The sequence below is a fragment of the Temnothorax curvispinosus genome, unplaced genomic scaffold (genome assembly GCF_003070985.1).
Source record: "Temnothorax curvispinosus isolate PA1 unplaced genomic scaffold, ASM307098v1 QBEX01009448.1, whole genome shotgun sequence".
NCBI classification, from domain to species: Eukaryota; Metazoa; Arthropoda; class Insecta; order Hymenoptera; family Formicidae; genus Temnothorax; species Temnothorax curvispinosus.
Genome location: NW_020219228.1, coordinates 196,505 through 215,130, shown reverse-complemented (window position 1 = coordinate 215,130; position 18,626 = coordinate 196,505). Strand labels below are relative to the sequence as shown.

General features: G+C 42.3%; 3 protein-coding genes across 10 annotated transcripts in view; 2 read left to right on the top strand and 1 right to left on the bottom strand.

Annotated features, from left to right (window-relative positions):
• The first annotated feature begins 206 nt into the window (after positions 1-206).
• LOC112459019 (PDZ domain-containing protein GIPC3) lies at positions 207-9,484 on the top strand. Of its 6 annotated transcripts, XM_025022895.1 has the most exons (8): positions 1,066-1,853; positions 3,347-4,555; positions 4,684-4,762; positions 5,466-5,808; positions 7,074-7,170; positions 7,252-7,634; positions 7,923-8,004; positions 8,198-9,484. In XM_025022895.1, the coding sequence occupies exons 3-8, from the start codon at positions 4,752-4,754 to the stop codon at positions 8,353-8,355; spliced, it is 1,074 nt and encodes a 357-aa protein (XP_024878663.1). In that variant the 5' UTR covers positions 1,066-1,853; positions 3,347-4,555; positions 4,684-4,751; the 3' UTR covers positions 8,356-9,484. The 6 variants fall into 6 exon arrangements, with proteins under 6 accessions (XP_024878666.1, XP_024878663.1, XP_024878664.1 ...); XM_025022896.1 differs by lacking the exon at positions 3,347-4,555; XM_025022894.1 differs by lacking the exon at positions 1,066-1,853 and having other exon boundaries at positions 1,860-4,555.
• Positions 9,485-10,396: 912 nt separating this feature from the next.
• LOC112459018 (succinyl-CoA:3-ketoacid coenzyme A transferase 1, mitochondrial) lies at positions 10,397-14,368 on the top strand. Its single transcript, XM_025022893.1, has 7 exons — positions 10,397-10,888; positions 11,741-12,121; positions 12,198-12,623; positions 12,734-12,842; positions 12,966-13,182; positions 13,322-13,533; positions 13,724-14,368. Exons 1-7 carry the CDS (start codon positions 10,808-10,810, stop codon positions 13,909-13,911), a joined length of 1,614 nt encoding a protein of 537 aa, XP_024878661.1. The 5' UTR covers positions 10,397-10,807; the 3' UTR covers positions 13,912-14,368.
• A 95-nt stretch (positions 14,369-14,463) lies between these two features.
• Positions 14,464-18,626, bottom strand: part of LOC112459017 (ATP-binding cassette sub-family G member 5) — a 39,311-nt gene continuing 35,148 nt past the window's right edge. The window contains exons 1-6 of one of the 3 annotated variants that reach the window (XM_025022890.1): positions 17,718-18,020; positions 17,242-17,500; positions 16,401-16,976; positions 15,975-16,197; positions 15,451-15,665; positions 14,464-15,258 (exon numbers count right to left, since the gene is read on the bottom strand). In XM_025022890.1, the coding sequence (XP_024878658.1) occupies positions 14,591-15,258; positions 15,451-15,665; positions 15,975-16,197; positions 16,401-16,976; positions 17,242-17,437 (1,878 nt within the window). In that variant the 5' untranslated portion in view covers positions 17,438-17,500; positions 17,718-18,020 and the 3' untranslated portion in view covers positions 14,464-14,590. Of the gene's footprint in view, positions 15,259-15,450; positions 15,666-15,974; positions 16,198-16,400; positions 16,977-17,241; positions 17,501-17,717; positions 18,021-18,626 lie in introns of those variants that run through there. The other 2 variants (XM_025022891.1, XM_025022892.1) reach the window with 2 other exon arrangements.

The window sequence follows — 18,626 nt, the reverse complement described above, 5'->3', positions numbered from 1 at the left end:
TCAAACATTTGTTCATTAAAGTAAACGAACGTGCCTCGACGTATACTGAATCGAAGGAAAATAACGATTTTTTTTGGACATAAATAGCTTTACTGATAAAGATGATAAAAAACATAAATTTGAATTATTTCAATATATTTTTAAATACCGTCTTTTTACTATTTTTTAAATAAATTTTTTCGCAGAGAGGAAGACTCGCGCGGTTCGCACCTCATTGTTAGCATTGTGACGCAGCGACGAGCACCAGGCAGGCACGCTCGAGGGGGGCCGGCCGATGTGAGAAGGGGCCCTGTGCGATCAGTCCTCTCGCCGCTGCTTTCCGGTTACGGTGGCACACGAGCTCGTGAAATCGGCCTCGCGCGATTTTCACCCGTCACACGTAATGTTCTCCCGTGTCCGAAGGAAGTGCCGACGGTGTTAAAACCGAATTGGAAGAAACAGGTGGAACCCGTTAGGATTGTCTACCTTAGGGAGGAGATTTCCGGTGATATTAATTTTTTTCGGATATATACCGCAGAGGTGGCCCTACAAATATGTGAGAAGAAGAACTTTAAGGTATACATACAGAATCGTCGCACACGACACGCAATCGTTTATTCTAGAAAGGACTTTGTTCGAAGATAAAATCAAAGCGCAAACATCCTCGAACGGCAGATAAGTCGTTGAGGAGTAACGTGCGATAGCAATGAGAATTTTTCTTTGAGAGACACGGTAATAGAATGCTTTTATTTTAAACATATTAACTGATTGTTTCCTTTCGATTCTCTTGAAAGTTATGGATTTTGGAATAGAGTCCTTTCCAAAATGAATCGATTCGATTAAAAGCGACTTGGTGAACGAATGAGCCGTTTATAACTGAGTGAACTGTCGGGCTGTGATCAAGTATTGTTTTTTTTTTTAATTGCGCAGTTCAACATTCAGAACACGACGTAAAAACGCGTTTGATGGATTTAGCGCTATAAAAACGTGCGACGGGAATCTCGCGGAGAGGAGGCGAATCGCCGGTTACTTATTGCATTTTCACGGGTAATATACTGGTACCCATTTAGCAACGTAGCCGAATGGCGAATGAAGAGAGGAATTCGCTTTTAAGTGCGCTATTAAACATGTTTAAGGTCCAAAGCGTCTGCGAAATTATATGCCCGATATGTCTTTATTTTTTTAAATTATCTGTTTGACTTCTGGATTCTCGTCGCCAGTTATGCACAAGAGCCCAAATTTTTTCCTCCAAATTCTCGCCGCAAAGGCCGATGTAACAGGGAAGAAATTAAACGACCCATCTAATTTCACCATCTGCAATACGATAAAGATCCATGAAGCGATACGCTCAACGTGTCTTAACATCATCTTTTCAAGTCATCTGTCTTATTTCTGAATTTTCAATTCTAAACAGGAGTCCAAGTTCTTTCTGCAAATTCTCATCGTGAAGATTAACGTGATAAGGGAGAAGCTGAACCAAGATCCAATTTCGGTCTTTAATTTTCTGAGATAAATTCCCATCAGCTTCTGTTCTTCACTATTCGCGGGACGACCGAGATCGATCTCCGATTCATGATTTGATCCCGGATTCGCGACTCGACGCAAGTCTCGCCTGTAACGCGATAAGGATCGAACAGACGAGCGAAGCGATAACGGGTAAACGATAACGGGGCGGACGAGCGGAAAGAAAGGGGTATTTAGGTCCCGGTGGCTGCCAGTTGCGGCGACGAGCGCGTTGCGGCCGATTGCTGCTCCATCGCCGCTCGTCTACGTGGATAAGAGTGCCTGACGCGTCTCTCTTTCTCTTTCTCTCGTTGCGTTCTCTCACACGGACGCGGATACGGATACGGACAGGTGCGCGTGGCGAGGAAGAGGTGAGAGGCCGGTCTTCTCGGTTTGCGCGTTCCGGACGGGCGTTGCGTGTTATTTGTACTCGCCGGCGTGTACTCGCTCGTAACGTTACGGTATTGACGCGTACACCGTTGTACAGGGTGTCCCGAAAACTGCCGACAGGCGACAAGCTTGTCTGGAGCAGAGTTGTTGGAAAAATAATAAATGAATAAAAGGAGCAGGAGACGCCGGTACTTTCGCCGCGTTACGTCCCGGATACTCGTGCGAAACCTGTTGTTACATTACCTATCTCGTTTGTCTCGCGCGACAAGCACTTCGCGCGACGATCAAAATGAAGAATCAGAAATTACACGTTGCGTAATTACGTGTCGCTCGATTCGCGACGTCAGTCTTCGAGGAAATTTATCATCGCGCTGTATTGCCGCTAATTGCGAGACGCGATAAGCGGCGTTTATTGAGCAAGCCTCGACCGGACGGTTGAACAATCAGGCTCTCGGGAGAGAGTTGTTCCCCGGTGCTAACGCACCGTGGAATAAATGTCAAACGTTAGGGACTCGGCAAAATACTAGATCCAGCACCTATGTCTAAATATAAATCGGCGTATGTTGTTATAATTAGTCGGCAGAACGAGGCAAAATTTAATGAAGAAAAAGAGGAGTAACGTGCGATCGTAACGAGAATTTTTCTTCGAGAGAAATTGTCATTTCCATTGTCGGAATGCCTTTATTTTAAATACATTAACGTTCTCGATCGTTTCTTTCCGTGTCTTTTGAAAATTATGGATCTTGCAGTGGAGTCCCCTCCGAAATATAATAAGTTAATAGAAATATCTTACATTGATGTGTTTATTCCAGTTTTTATTCCTAACTGGAATTATTCCTGACCGCGTCGTGAATTTTTTAATTGTTCATCGTGTTACTGACGCATGCAATTAATGATGAACGAGCTTGATGAGGAGTCCAATTACGATATGCGCGGCACGATCTCCTTCTCGACTCGATCGGGATGATTGACCGGTAATCGGAGACAATTAGAATGGCGATATTGCGCGTCGTTGGCAATTTGCATTGTCGTAAAAGAATAGCCGCGTTTACGAAATCCGCGATAGCTTATTGTTAGTCGGAGATTGGCGACGCGACGCCAACGATCTGTAAACCGAGTCCGCCTGTGCCGTTTATTCGGAGTACATCGATCGCATGCAAGTATATCGCTATCGCAGATTTTAACGCCGTTCCGTTGGCTTGCGAGATAAAATTAGTTACGACATACGAGATACGTCTGCTAATTAAAATATTAGCTGGGAAAAAATTTAAATCTTTCGGAAGAAAAGGAACTGAGACACTATCAAGGGCGAAACTTAAATTAATTTTTAACGCCGATAATAAAAGATAAGCTTTATAATTATCGCGTCGTCAAAAATATACGCAGAATTTATTTTTGCGCATACTCCATTTATCAGACTGATTAAAATCTGGACCGGTTCTCGACTTACCTCTGCCTATTGCGCTATTTACAGCCGAAAAGAAGTGTGTTTCTGGTGAGATAATATGGATAACGATTGCGTCATGTTAGCTTAAAATTTGAGACGAATATAACGAAAGGCAGTTTGCGAATAATGCAAGGTAGTTTTGCCGTATTTTCCTACCGTGCTTCTATCCTCATTGCATAACGTGGATGGATCGACAAGAACAACGTTTTTCCAACGCACTCGCGTGACGCCGGGACACCGTCGCGCAGCTTTTGCTGATGGTTCGGACGAGCGCGTGCGATGAAATATTACGGACTGATGAAAACGACACAGGTAGAATTAGAAGGGGAATTGTAAATACGAGCCGTTTCAGCTTGATGCGACAAACGTTGATTGTATTATTGTCCTATGAACCTCGGAGAGAGAATCTCCTGATTTAGATCTCAAATTCCCAGGTAGTAAGTTGACGTTATTGTAACGTCAAAACGACGACAAATAATGTCAACTTGCTACCTGGGAATTTGAGATTTAAATCGCGGGATTCTCTCCGAGGTGGTGTTCTGGACAATAATACAATCAAATCCAACGTTTGTCGCTTGCTATTATAGGATTCGACTCGCGATCGTGAAGTTGTTATCGCGCGCGATTAAATAAGGCTTAACTGTCGCACGCATATATCCGATTCTCAGACATTTCGACAGGGATTCCGTCAGACATATTTATATCGACTTCGTGTACTCTTAACATCGAACACTGATTACACAAAAGAAATAATGTAATCTGTCACTGATATCGAATCAAGTTAAATAAAGAAAATTAAATAAATTTGCGAGAAGAACTTGTAAAATCTCCGGTGGAAGTGTTCGAAGCCACGAAAAGGCGGAGGGAAACGTACGTAAAACATTACTTCTCGTCGAAAGAAGATGGTTTCAGGCGAATAATGAATACCGTATGAAAGGAGACCGCTACAATTTACGGTCTTGGTGGCGCGAATCGCGAATCGCAAACGAGGCGTCTGACGAGGAAGGCTCGCTCGGTTTTGCTTAAAAAGACGTTTCGAGGTTTCTCTGAAAGAGAGAGAGAGAGAAAGACGTCGGTTTCCCGAGGAAGATAACGAGACGTCGCGCCCGAGAGGCGCGTGCTTAATTAATACGCGCGCTGTTCGGTGCGTGACCGCCGCGCTCGTCAGAGTGATTTCGCACAAAAGTGATTTGGAGATAAGCATATAAAACAGAGAAAAAACCGATCATCGCGCGAGTACGTAATAGATACTCTCGACGACGTAACATGTGGCCGATACCTGCTTTTATCTTCCTACGCGTGAATTGCAATTACCGTATGCCTCCCGCTCCCGCGTGGTTCTCATTTCTCTTATCTAATGTCAGTACCATGCACCGGAGAATCGAACGCACATTGGCACTTGGCACATTCGCAGGATTATTGATTCGATCGCATGATACAGCGGTAATTTAACTTCTTATCCGCAGGCTTCATTTTCTTCCGCTGCGCTCCTCATTAGGCTGATGTGGCCGCAACGGAAAAAATAAAAAATGATCTGAAACGCATTTCGAGCTTCGAAATTTAATGATATCTTATTTGCGTGTTGGTTAAATATACTCCGGTCTTCGGAATGTAGAGAAAAGATTGTTGGACTTCTATTTAGAGTTTGCGGTGCCGATCATCGAGATAATAATTATATGGATCGCATATTGGAGAAATCTTTAATTTATATTGTGGGTTAAAATAATTTAGAGTCTTACTCGACTCAAATAATTCTTGCTGTCTGCAGTATTCCATAAAACTAATAATTATATGAATCGTGTATTATAGAGAAATCTTTAATCTTTTACAATTTATATTGTAGATTAAAATAATTTGGAGTCTCTGGCTCGACTAAAATAATTCCTATTGTCTGCAGCGTTCCATATAAAATTTTACAGACTATATTATATAAATCCTTCAAAAAAGTACGCTTATAATATCATACATCACTGTCGGGCTCATGTCGATAAGCGCGAGAGGATCGGAGAGAGGATTATAATCGCGGCGGCTCTCCGTTTTATCAACCTGCCGGTCGCGATAACTTAATTTCGCAATGAGAATCCAGGAGTATCGTCACGCCGGATTGTGTATAACGGGGTCTTCCTTTTGTAATTTATTCGCGCAGAACGAGGATGCCGCTGTTCAAGATACCGCGGACCACGCCGAGATCGCCGGTAACGGAGAAAGCTGCGAACGGCGTGCAGTATCACCAGCCTCATCATCAACATCAGGCCGGCAGTGACAACGGTCATGACAGCGGCGCGAGCGATAACGGTGGTCGGACGGGTAACGGCGCTCCTCCTCTTCTTCAGCGCGAGCAAACGAGATCGCCGCCCCCGAGGCCGTCGACGCTGGTCTTCCACTGTCAACTGGCTCACGGCAGTCCCACGGGGCTGATATCGGACTTCAGCAATGTCCGGGAGCTGTACCAGAAGATCGCCGAGCGCTACGACATGCCCGCAGAAGAGGTGAGGCTGCGAAGGCCGCGATAAACGTCGTGATATGGCTCGCGTTAGGACTCGCTTCTCGGGGAAAGAAAGGATTCGATGGTGCTGATCGAAGGACTCGACCTTGTCGTTAATTCGTTAAACTGCTTCTTTGTAGCAGCGATAGAGTTGATTCTTATAAGCATTGTAACTTATGCCGACTAGTATAGTTTTGTGTTCCTAGATTTTATATTATTTTAATTTTACGGCATATCTCTGTTCTCTCGTTTAATACCAGTTATCAGAATATTTTTCAATTTTCACGAGTCCGCTTTTTCGCAAATTTTATTTTCGCCGGAGTAAAACTATCTTGAGCTGTCTAGTTTCGCTTCTTTCGGATATCTCGAGATCCAACCGACGCGGGCGCGAAGATATTACATAGTAAGAATATTTCCGTTACATTCGGAAAATTGCGCGAGTCCTCCTTTACATTTGGAGAAATCGGTAACGCGGGACGAAGTCGTCGGAGTTGATGTAGTAATGGAGCGCGATGCGCTGCCGTTCGGTATTTTCAGCGCGAGGCGTCCCACGTAGGGAGAAACGACACCGGACGCAGGAAACGCCGGTCACGGACCGTGGCCTCTCTCGTCGACCTGACGGATATGTCTCGGCTAGGCGAGAGAGAAAGAGGAGAGAGAGAGAGAGAGAGAGGGCCACGTGTAATTCGTCGTGTAAACGTGGTCGCCGCGATGTAACCAGGTCGCTTGTCGTTATGGGTCGCTTGAACGCGGGAGGTCTAGCTTCTCTCGCAATCTCTCTCGGTTAGACAAGCCATCGCAGTATCGCGCTTTATCGCGACAACGGATGAAGATAGTTAGAAAAACAAGTTTGGATGTACACTGTTAAATATGAAATTTAAACCAATACCTCGAGTTAAATAACATTTTGTTATTTTTACTATATGTGTTGAAATTTATCATTTTAACACAAAATAGTATTATTTTACTTTATTGTTAGTTAAATTAATTACATATTGAATAGGAGCAGCGGCGACCTATACGAATAATTAAAAATGAATTTGCAGTAAAATTTCAATTAGATATTGATCAGATTCAAGTTGATTAAATAAAGGAGTTATATATCAAATCTAGAGCGAAACGTTTTAGATGGCACTTCGATAAAAGTAAATTTAATATATATAAAGAACTGAAATTAGAAATAGTAAAATTGTAATGAGTAAAAATGATGAAGATTCTTCCATCAAGGGTGAGTTAAGTGACCAATTAAGCGAGAGTATGATGTTCCAGATTCTCTTTTGCACGCTTAATACGCACAAAGTGGACATGACGGAGCTGTTAGGCGGACAAATCGGCGTGGGCGACTTCATATTCGCACATAAAAAAGGTATATGCATTATACGTTGGTGCAATTAGACAATACAAGTCGTATGAAGCAAAATAAAAAATTAATACATTTTCGGCGCAGGTCGACCGAAAGAAATCGAGTTGGTGAAAACGGACGACGCGTTGGGCCTGACGATCACCGACAACGGCGCCGGTTACGCCTTCATAAAGCGCATAAAGGAGGGTTCCGTGATCGACAGGATAAAGGTGATCGAGGTGGGCGATCACATCGAGAGGATCGACTCGACCAGCCTCGTGGGCAGACGGCACTTCGAGGTGGCGAGGATGCTGAAGGACATACCGAAGGGCTCGACGTTCACGCTGAGGCTAGTGGAGCCGCAGAAGAACGGTTTCGGTAGCATCGGGCCGCGCGGTGACCTCAAGAAGGGAAAGAAGGCCGGCTACGGATCCGGCAAGGAGACCCTGAGATTCAGGGCCGACGGTAGCGCGCAAATCGTCGAGCAGGTGTGTAAAACAAGAACGGTGAGATCGCGGTCAAGTGGCAAACTCGCGAGGCAAACAAATAGTAGATATTATCAAGAGTGACGTTCCTTTGATAATATTGGTCTTCAAAAACACGAGTGTTAGCTGGTAAAACAAGTATTAGCTTCCTCTACGAGTTACGATTTGAATTATTTTAGATAACACTTCGGTATCATTTAATTTAATGCGTCGATATATTTTCTTTATCATGAATGAATAACAGCGAACTCCGAGCGATAATTGAAAATAATAAAGTAAATATTTGTGCAGATTGATGATGCTGCTACGATAGGCGTGGAGAAGATTAACGCTATCTTGGAGAGTTTCATGGGCATCTCCGATACGGAGTTAGGTAAGTTTAACTTGGATGTGATACAAGACTTATTATATCATAAGCGAGTGTAACAAAACAAGTGTAGTTTTTCCGAGTAAATTACTTTTTTTTTAGATTTGTGCTTTCTCTTTCTTTTTGCTCTGCCCCCCTTTTTTTTATTTTACCAAAGACTCGCGAAGACTAATATTCGGTTGTTACATCTGATTTGCAGCCACGCAAATCTGGGAACTTGCCGAGGGTAAATGCAACAGTATAGACTTCGCCGAGGCGATAGACAATTCCGACTTGGAGGACTTCGGTTTTACCGACGAGTTCGTGATTGAATTATGGGGCGCCGTGACGGATGCCAGAGCGGGCCGGCATCGATGACGCGAGGATCGACGACGGAATGACGAACCTGCACCGCGTATGTTGAGTGGTGGAACGACTAGACGAAATTATACTCGTATTTGTGAACGTACAACGGAGTGCTTTTCTAATTGAGAGAAACGACGTTCGTTCATTCTCGTGTTACCGTGATCCAGAGGCCTACTCATGGGCGCGCGTTTAGCGCCAGTCGTGATTTCTTTCTCAAAGTCTGTTTATTTAAAAAAAAAAAAAAAAATGATTTGGTTGCGAATGTTCCTTAAACTCTCATGCGGAAGAATTGAACACTCGGCGTATTCGGTCTTAAATGCGCGGCGAAGATGTAGGTTGAAATCTGCAGTATTCCGCGTATTATATTGTACATTGTGTCATATGGCAAGAGCGTTTTCTCAAATTGAAGAGAAAGAGGACAATGGTAGGCATCTTTTACAGATTGCCCTGAAAATTGATAATGGAGCATCTTTTTGCCTCGACGGCAAAAAGAAAACTTTCAATATTATTTGTAAAGTATTATTTTAAAATATATTAAAAATCTTAAATTGTATTAAAAAAGTATTATTAAGTTATGCTGTAAAATTCTTCCTCTCTTATGTATTAAAGCACCGATCTCGATTTCCTTGTGATCGCGAAACGATTCTGCTTATTCAAAGCGATATCGACCTGCGAAAAACATGCAGAAAACAATATTTAATATTAGCGACGATTGGTATTAATTATTCCAACGACAGAATAAACATGTTGACTGGCATTATCAGACGGCGTCATCGCGTTGGTATCGACGTCGACGATATTATTCTAAAACCACACCTTAAAGTCGTCATGGAAATTTCGAAGTCTTAAGAACTTTACGACGTTTTCTAGATGTCCTAAGACGTCTTAACGTCTTTAGACAGACGTTCTGCGGGGAACACTCGGAAAATGTTATACTATAGTGATAAGAATAGATTAATATATTTTAATACATATGTAAGTTCACACGATGTAAGCGTAAGTGTGCGAGAAGCTATTATATTTAGTCCCGAGAAATAAAGTCTTTGTAACAAACGCATGGTTTTTACTTAATAACAGCCAAATGAGAATTTAAATCGCCAGTGAATAATGAAAAATATCAGCGTAGATATCGTTTACTCGACCCAACTGGCTAAATTTATTTAAAAAACGCTACGTTTCGACCGTAGATTTCGGTCCTTTTCAAGCGTATGGAATGGATACAAATTATTGATTAGTTAAGCATAATGCCCAAACTACGCCAGATCTAAAAAATAATTTGTGCGTTGAGATCCAAAGAATTAAAATATAAAAATGTACCTTGGAACGACATATTCATTACTTCATTAGTCGTTCGATTGTCGAAGGACTTGTCAGGACTGATACATATTATATTATCAGTCGAATAGTGACACGGCTCTGACAAGTACGTCCTTCGACAATCGAACGACTAATGAATAAGTATGTCGTCCTAACGTACGTTCTCATATTTTAATTCTTTGGATCTCAACACACAAATTATTTTTTAGATGTGGCGTAGTTTGGGCATTACATGTTTAACTAATCAATAATTTATATTCATACGTTTGAAAAGGACCGAAATCTACGATCAAAACGTAGCGTTTTTTAAATAAATTTGGCCAGTTGGGTCGAATATAAACGATATACCTACGCCGATTTTTACTTAATCGTTCTACACATGGATAAATACATCGGAGTGCAACCAAGTGTTCTGATATCGCTATTTATGGAATATAATACTAGCGTTCCAGAAAAGTTAGCATTCGCTATCTGACGGAGAGATAACGATGAGATATCAGTCTTTCGTTGAAACATTATCTGCGAACATATAACGTAAACAGACTATTGTAGCGAATTGGCATTATTAATGTTTGAAGTCTTTATATATTAAATAAAATAAAAAATAATTTCATATTCCAATCCAATGACGGAGGAAAAAACAATTCATATCCCAATTCATGCGCATTGTGCCACGTGCGGCTCTTCCGTCATGTGTAGATGGTGGTCGCCGCGCGGGATCGACGCCAGCGGAGCAACTCGGAGCACGCACTTGTGTGTATCAGTTGTGTATGTGTAGTACGGCCAGTACGAGAGAGTTATCCCCTCCACATGTTATCGTGTGCTATCAAGAGTCAAGCCTGAATGCTGGATGAATGCTGGTCACCGGATCACCGCCGTCCATGCCTTCGTGAACACTGGCGAAGGCCTGACGCGAGGTTAAATTTCGCAACGCGAAGTTCCTGGGATATCGCTGTGAGATCTTCGGCATTTCGGTACGCCGAGACCTGTTCACAGCAAGGTCCAAAGCCAGAAGTACACAGGCGAAACGAACAAGTTATTCTGGAAAGGATTAATATCCGCCAGTGTCTCGCGCCTTAACCTCTGATGCTGACCGAGCCGCATACGTGTTGCGAATAACAATTGTGCGTTTAAGGATACAGTGATCATGGCATTCGCGTTGAGAGGGGTCAGCGGTATATTTCTACGTTGGAGCAAGGGTCCCCGGAGTCCCATAAGGATATTACGGGTACGTAAATAATACGTGACTCTCGTTATCAGCACTGGTTATCAGACATACGTATAACCTACGTCGGAAAAAGTTACCTTTATAATTCTCTATTTGTTTGATGATTGTAACTATCCGCGGTATTAGTTTCATGTAAAATTACGTTGTGTAATTATATCTTTTGGCGTTTAGTTATTTGTTTCGGGAAACAGATATTTGTTCGATGATATGTTACTTTGATATATTTCATAAATCTTGGATTTTTTTTAAGTATAAATCAAAAGGCTCACAAGATTAAAAATCTGTCAAAGAGAAAGGAGCATCGAGCCGTAACAAGATGGTAGTGTTATAAAATTCTGCATTATAATAAATTGACAAACGTTTCGGCCCCTTATGGGACCATCTTCAGTGTCGAAAACAATTTATCAAATTTCGGAATTACATAGTCTTGCTTCCCCTTCCTTTCCGCCTTTCCCTCCCGTTCTCGCCCCCTCCACCCTCCTTTTTGTATATAATATATATATATGGTTCGTTCTTTCGTTGCCGAGCACATTTTGTCAGTTTTTAACTTTACACATCAGCACCGAAATGTCGATCCTGCAAAATTCACAACAGAAAGAAACAAACCTTGATGTATACGTATCTTATATTTGTCCTACAGAATTTTATAACACTTCCATTCTTGTTACGGCTCAATGCTCCTTTCTCTTTGACTAATTTTTTTAAGTAATTATGTTTTTAATTGTGTATAGTTTCATATTTCTGAATATTTATGTCTCATCTCTCCAGATGTTAGTGTAATGCATTTTTTAAATGAAGATTTGTGCATTAAAATATTTCTAAAACTGATCCAACTTACATCTTGTTTAACAGGTATGCACCGATAATTTCTCTATCAAAGCAAGTATCCCAGAAGCGGAGCAAGAGGCAGAGAAGTTGAAAACACCGGTAGGGGACGGTAAAGTGTTTGAAAGCATAGAGGAAGCCGTATCCGATGTACATGATGGAGCAAAACTTTTGGTCGGTGGATTCGGCCTCTGCGGCATCCCAGAGAATTTAATAGCAGCCATACTAAAAAGGGGCACCAAAGATTTAACAGTAGTTTCGAATAATGCTGGGGTCGAAGACTTCGGGCTGGGTATATTGCTGAAGGAGCACAGGATCAAAAGGATGATCGCGTCGTACGTGGGTGAAAACCCTGAATTCGAGAGGCAGTATCTCAGCGGTCAATTGGAGGCTGAGCTGACGCCGCAGGTAATGCTTTGAAGATGAGAAAGGGTGTATCCATAAATCTCGCAAATTTTTACAAGTCGCATAACGGCTCACTTAGGGTACTTTGGCGGAACGTGTGAGAGCGGGTGGCGCCGGCATTCCGGCTTTCTACACTCCCACGGCTTTCGGCACCATCGTACAGGAGGGTAATGTCGTCATAAAGTACGACATGAACGGCAACGCCGAGATATCGGGAGAGGCGAGGAACGTGAACCAGTTCGACGGGCGAAACTATGTGCTGGAGACCGCCATCACTGGCGACTTCGCGCTCGTGAAGGCGTGGAAGGCCGACACCGCCGGTAATCTGGTCTTCCGGAAGTCGGCGAGGAACTTCAACCCTGTGATGTGCAAGGCGGCCAAAGTGGCAATTGTCGAAGTGGAGGAGATCGTCGGACTTGGACAATTAGATCCCGATCAGATTCATCTGCCTGGCATTTTCGTGGACAGGATTGTGAAGGGGCTATCTTATGAAAAACGGATTGAGGTTGGCGCTTATTTATCTCGCTCGCTCGTCATGCATATTTATGCATGCATATTTATAGTTACGTAAATATGCATGTCTCTCATAAATCTAATTTTTTTTTCATTTTGCAGAAACGCTCGACGAAGCAAACCATAAAGCCTAAGAAAGTGACACCGGCTAGTAAAGCGAGGGATATGATTATTAGGCGCGCTGCTCTCGAATTTAAAGATGGAATGTATGGTAGGTGTAAAATATAAACTTTTTAAATATTTGGATTAAAAATAAATACACTGATTTTGATCAAATTATCAAATTCAAATCTTTTTATCAGTGCTGCTCTTGATGAATCGAAAATTTTTGCAGCAAACTTGGGAATCGGTATACCTATGCTTGCTAGTAACTACATCCCGAAGGGTGTGAAAGTGACGTTGCAATCAGAGAACGGTATTCTTGGGTTGGGCCCTGTTCCGGACGAAGATGACGTCGACGCGGATCTTATCAATGCTGGAAAGGAAACTGTAACGATTTTGCCCGGGGCATCTTTCTTTAGTAGCGATGAGAGTTTCGGCATGATTAGAGGGTATATGATATATAGATTATATTTCAAGCTTAGCATATTTCATGATAAATATGAATATGTATCAATATGAATATGTATATGTTTAGAATATGTATCAAAGAAAATGTGCTTATTAGCATTAGCTGTACTTTTCACACAGAGGTCACATTGATCTGACTATTCTTGGAGGCATGCAAGTGTCAGAAAACGGGGATTTGGCTAACTGGATGATACCAGGTACAATGGTAAAAGGCATGGGTGGTGCCATGGATCTTGTTTCCGCGGCGACTACAAAGGTAGTGGTAACTATGGAACATACGGCCAGAGACGGAAGTCCGAAGATTTTGAAGAATTGCACATTGCCCGTCACAGGTAAGGACCCGTAATATTTCAATTTCAATAATTTCAAAATTTTTCTTAATTTTATTTACACGTTATTTGAGTATTTCGTTATTTAATGTTGGTCGGTATTTTAAAGTACCGACTAATTATTTTGCAATATTTTTGTATTATTTCTAGTCACATTATATAATATTTTCTTTTTTATAACATTTTTTTATAGGTCAGCAATGCGTAGATTTAATTATCACAGATCTCGGGGTATTTGAAGTGGTGAAAGGAGAAGGATTAAAGCTTATTGAGATCGCACATAATATCGACATTAGCGAGATTATCAGTGCGACAGGCTGTGAATTCAGTGTTGCCGACGATCTTAAGGAGATGGGGCAAGTTACAGATGGAGACTTATAAATTGTAATATATTTCACAAATTGTAAATGTGATATGTGATATGATAATTCAATACCATGATGGTTACCTGAAAGTAAATTTTTAATATATTTTACAAGGTATAAATGTGCAATTTAAAAAATAAATAGAGCTGTTAATTATATTGTATAGTGACGTTTCGATGACACGTTTGTTTTCCATAGATATATCTGTACTTTTCCTGTAAAATATCCTAATGTTTAAATTATCAAGTAAATATTATGATTAATGCTTGATTGAGTACCTATTATATTAACTGCAACTCTTATATCGTACACAATAGTTAATTCGTTTTGTACATATATTTCCATTTGTTATGAATTATTAAAATTATTTACGATGTGTCACGCAAGCAAGAGAAATTACGTTATATATACTAATTAGCATTATGATAAAATGATTTTGTAACATACGAAATAAAAATTTGTAATATTTTTGATATGCATTCTTTTTTTCTTTGATCGATACGCCTAATTCTATGTTATTTACAATTTTATATACACTAAGGCCCGTATTCTGAACGTGCATTTATCAATAAAATTAAGTTCAAAATTAAATAAGTGTGATACGTACACCATTCAGTCGGCATCAAATTCGAATATTTGAATTTCGTTAAATGTGACGATCACACACACACATTAAATGTGGATTTAACAATTCATTATTCTCTGAATTTTGCCTTCACTTTAGCGGGTAGTGGCAATAGATATAAGACGCTGTTCAATATAATAAGACCGACGGCGAACGCTAGAGAGATTAGCAGATTCAAGTCCACGTTTAACACCTCGGAAATGTTCTCGCCCTCTCTGGTAAGGCGTTCTATCAGGTAAGTCTTGCCATCAGGGTACCTACAAAGCTCGGGTATGCCAGGACAAGTAAAGCTCTCGTTGTAGGGCAGATTGGACAGGAGGGGGGTGTCGATGACCAGCTGATTCAGCGCCAGAGATGCGTATCTGGTTGGTAACGCGGTCGTCGCCATCGCTAACCAATAGGGCAAGTTTTTCAGGCTACGAATCGCGCCCGACGCGACCACAAGGGACAACAGGGTCATGTACAGTACCGTGATGGCACCGATTACGGGCCTACCGACCACCATCAGCACGGCTACCGTCACTTGCTCCGCCGCCACGTAACTGGACCATAGAATACCGGAAGCGTACGCCCACGAGGTGAGATCTAGCTCCAGAATGGGAATCAGGATTGTAATCGTTATCAGCGTCGATATGAAACTCAGCGGAAGACTCAGCATGGTATACGCGGTCAAAAACATCGCGCCACCGTAAAGACCCTCTCGCTTTTCTTGGTAATACCTTGCGCGGAAACCTGGAACTGTATCAAGTCTTATGTGTATTAAATGCTGTAGATCGGAAGAAAATGCACTTCAACATATCTTGGACAGCAATACGAATAGAAGAGTTTAAAAAAACCTTAAATATTCTTCGAATATCTTTAAGTTCGAGATTTGTGACACTAAAACCATCTATTGTCTGTTCTACTTGATTAATTTGCTTTTCGACTTACACAAAAGCGACGTCGCAGCTATCCCGGCAACGTAAAACAACGTCAAGACGTTGAAGATCAAGCCACCGGTTTGCAAGAAGATTCTTGATTGTACGGGACTTGAATGCGAGTACAGTATACTCATTAGAGCAACGACAAATGGCAGTAACAGCAGGCGAGCGGCAAAGTGTCCCAGGCCGATCTTATTGAATGAGAACGTAGTCGCCATACTTCGTCTAAATGTAACAATATGATTGCGAATGATTAATAAGATATCTATCCTAAAACTGTCGACCTTAATTTTATCGATAGATTATACGGTTGACTAGGAAATCATTTTTATTCAATTACACACGTGATGCCAAGGTAATATCGAATGTTAAAAGATTTATAATTATAATTTTTATGGTTATAATTGTCGACGAAGTCTTTTCCAAGAACAAATTGACTTCGAAGAATTTATCACTCTAGTTAAGCCTTAATTTTGTTCAAATAACGTGAGACTACCCTTTCGTAAATGATTATAATTCGGGATTATAACTCACAAATATAGTGCCAGAAGAGTCGAGAAGCATCCGGGCTTGATTCCGCGTCCCAAACCCTTATGCATGATACCGAGGGCAGTATCTTTCATGCTGTGCGGCACTTGCGGCCCTTCTTTCATGTAAAGCACTCCATCCACCTTGAACTTCTCGACCAAGACCGATATCTGCTGATTGGACTCTAAAAAGCGATCTCTGGAGCGGCGATCGACGGTCGACAAGCATACTGGAAAAGCGACGAGTTCTAATATATCGAGTTGCTTCTTTTATTTAAAAAGTATTTTTGTCGTTATTTAAATTAGTCAGCTTTTTAAAACACTTTAAGGACTTGCCCGGGAAATCATAAAAATTACTAGAATAACAAATATTAATTTCTAAGTGGAGCTATTGTATATTCCGATAAGTAATATCGTTTTGTGCGATACTTACGGTAGTACATCAAGGGGTTCTCCAGTTCCGGACACGGGAAGCCGATGTAGGTGAAATAATCCAGCATGCTTCTGGTGGGTCCCGAGTAGACCACCGCACCTAGACACAGCAACGTCACGCGACTGACGAACGGCAGCACGTCGGACCTGGGGGTCTCCATGGTAAGGACGACGATGGAGCCGCGTCTGGTGGCGTAGGACCACAGCATCGAGACAATGAGATACGTGTTGAGAGGATCGGTGTCCCAGGTCGGCTCGTCCAGCAGCAGCAGGGTCGGATCCTTGGCGAGCTGCACGCCCAGCATCAGCCGCCGATACTCCGGCCTGGTGAGGTCGTTCACCGACCGATTGGCGACCTGCGAGAGCGCCAGGTCGGCGAGGGTCTGCCGCACCCGGGCCTCGCGATTGTTTAGATTGCCGAGCCACGTGGCGTACATCAGGGTCTGACGGACCGTCAGACTCGGCAGCAGGTGACACCTGTGAGCCACGTAGCCGCCGTGACGCCGGAACAGCTCCGGCGTCAGCAGGTTGCCGTTCAGGGTGACCCGACCCCTCGTCTCGCCCTCCGCCCTCCCAGCTAGTAAAAATTTAAAGTCCAGGTTATTTTAAATTAACTTTTGATTCTGAGACATTATCGTCTTCTTCTATATTTTTTTTATTTATCTTCGATGAAATTTGACCAGAGATATTTTTATGAGAATTTTCTCATCATAGCGCGGCGCAAAAGTATGATATAGTCATGGTAAAGTTTAATGAAATTGTAAAGGGCTGATTATCTAATCTATATTTTTTGCAATTTTGCAGAACGGTACGATATAAGAAGAATGGTTGGAATTATTCACCGATAACATCGAGGAGCGCTCGTTTGCCGGAGCCCTTCGACCCTAGAATAGCCAAGACCTCCCCGCCGTGAACGCGGGCTGATACATCTCTAAGCACCGCCGTAGGTTCGGATTTGTTGAGGCAGGTACCTTCGATCACCACCGAAGTGGAATGAAACACGTTGGATATGTCCAGAACGCAATCGGATGGAATCATCTTGGGAATCGCTGTTACGTTCGGTACCCACGATTACATTCCTCAAGTAACATCTACGGAGCTCTACGAAGGTAAAAGATTCTAAAATTATCTCTCCCAATATAATACATATATTTTTCATTGCAATTTATTCTATTATTTACGTAATTTCGTGCTCATTATCTCAAAATCTTATCTTTAATAATAGAGCTGTCTATTCTTAATTAATAGTTGCTTATGCCAAATTAATTACGATAATCAGTATTGCGATATTAGTAAGGAAATTATTAAGGAAACGTACGAACTCTCTCCCAGAATATTAGAAATAATAAGTAACATCCGAAAGAACATGCGGAAGACACCAAGGCGCAGGACTGTCGCCGGATTCATCCATCCGTCGCGCACTTGACCGTGTCCGGATCTCGAGGACACCGTGCGTCAGAGCCGTCAGAGGCGCGCGTACACTTCAACAAAGAGACCCTCCCGCACTCGCGTCGATTTTCCACGATCTTCCGCACCTCCCGCAAAATGGTAGTCCAGACGGTAGCCGATAATGCACCAACGCGAAAGCGTGTGCATGCACTACCGCGGCGCGGATTGCAGCGCGCACTGACCAGCGCGTAAAAGAGTGACTACTCGCTCGAGCGAGGCTGGGGACGCGAGAAACGCGAAGCCAGCAGGTAACGATACCCGGCTGGCTGCCCGGCTGGGAGTTGGCTCTCCTCGAGTCCTCGAGGTGAATGTCTTCTCCGACGCGGGCCCCGCGAACGGGAGGGGGACCGACCCCGGAGCGAGACCATCGGCGTAAGCAGCGCGTTGCACGCGTCTCAACGTCGTCGCGCGAGCTAGATGAGATCGTTGTTTGGATGCCTTGATCGCGGTTTGCAAAATACCGTAAAAATACATCGTATTTTTGTGTGTGTGGACACGAACTTTGTTCCATCGAACTTCTGTCTGATAACCCGCCGTTAAACCTATAGTTGGCCCTCGTTCGACATTTTCTCCATGTTTCATCGAGACTCCTCTTTTTTTTTTACAGAAAAGAAAAAAATATAAATCAATGGCTGCGAATTATATAAATTGTTATATTTTAAAAGTGTATTACAAGATAAAAAGAATGTTACGAGAAAAGTGTATTACGAGATAAAAAGAATGTTAAAAATACGATTTTATAAATAAGATTTTATAAATACACTTTAATTTGATTTGA

Coding starts and splice junctions, on each gene's coding strand:
- LOC112459019 (XM_025022896.1), top strand. Junction 5,809..7,073: donor ACGACATGCCCGCAGAAGAG/GTGAGGCTGCGA, acceptor ATGATGTTCCAG/ATTCTCTTTTGCACGCTTAA. Junction 8,005..8,197: donor CATCTCCGATACGGAGTTAG/GTAAGTTTAACT, acceptor TCTGATTTGCAG/CCACGCAAATCTGGGAACTT.
- LOC112459018 (XM_025022893.1), top strand. CDS start 10,808: ATGGCATTCGCGTTGAGAGGGGTCAGCGGTATATTTCTACGTTGGAGC. Junction 12,122..12,197: donor AGGCTGAGCTGACGCCGCAG/GTAATGCTTTGA, acceptor CGGCTCACTTAG/GGTACTTTGGCGGAACGTGT. Junction 13,183..13,321: donor AGTTTCGGCATGATTAGAGG/GTATATGATATA, acceptor CTTTTCACACAG/AGGTCACATTGATCTGACTA.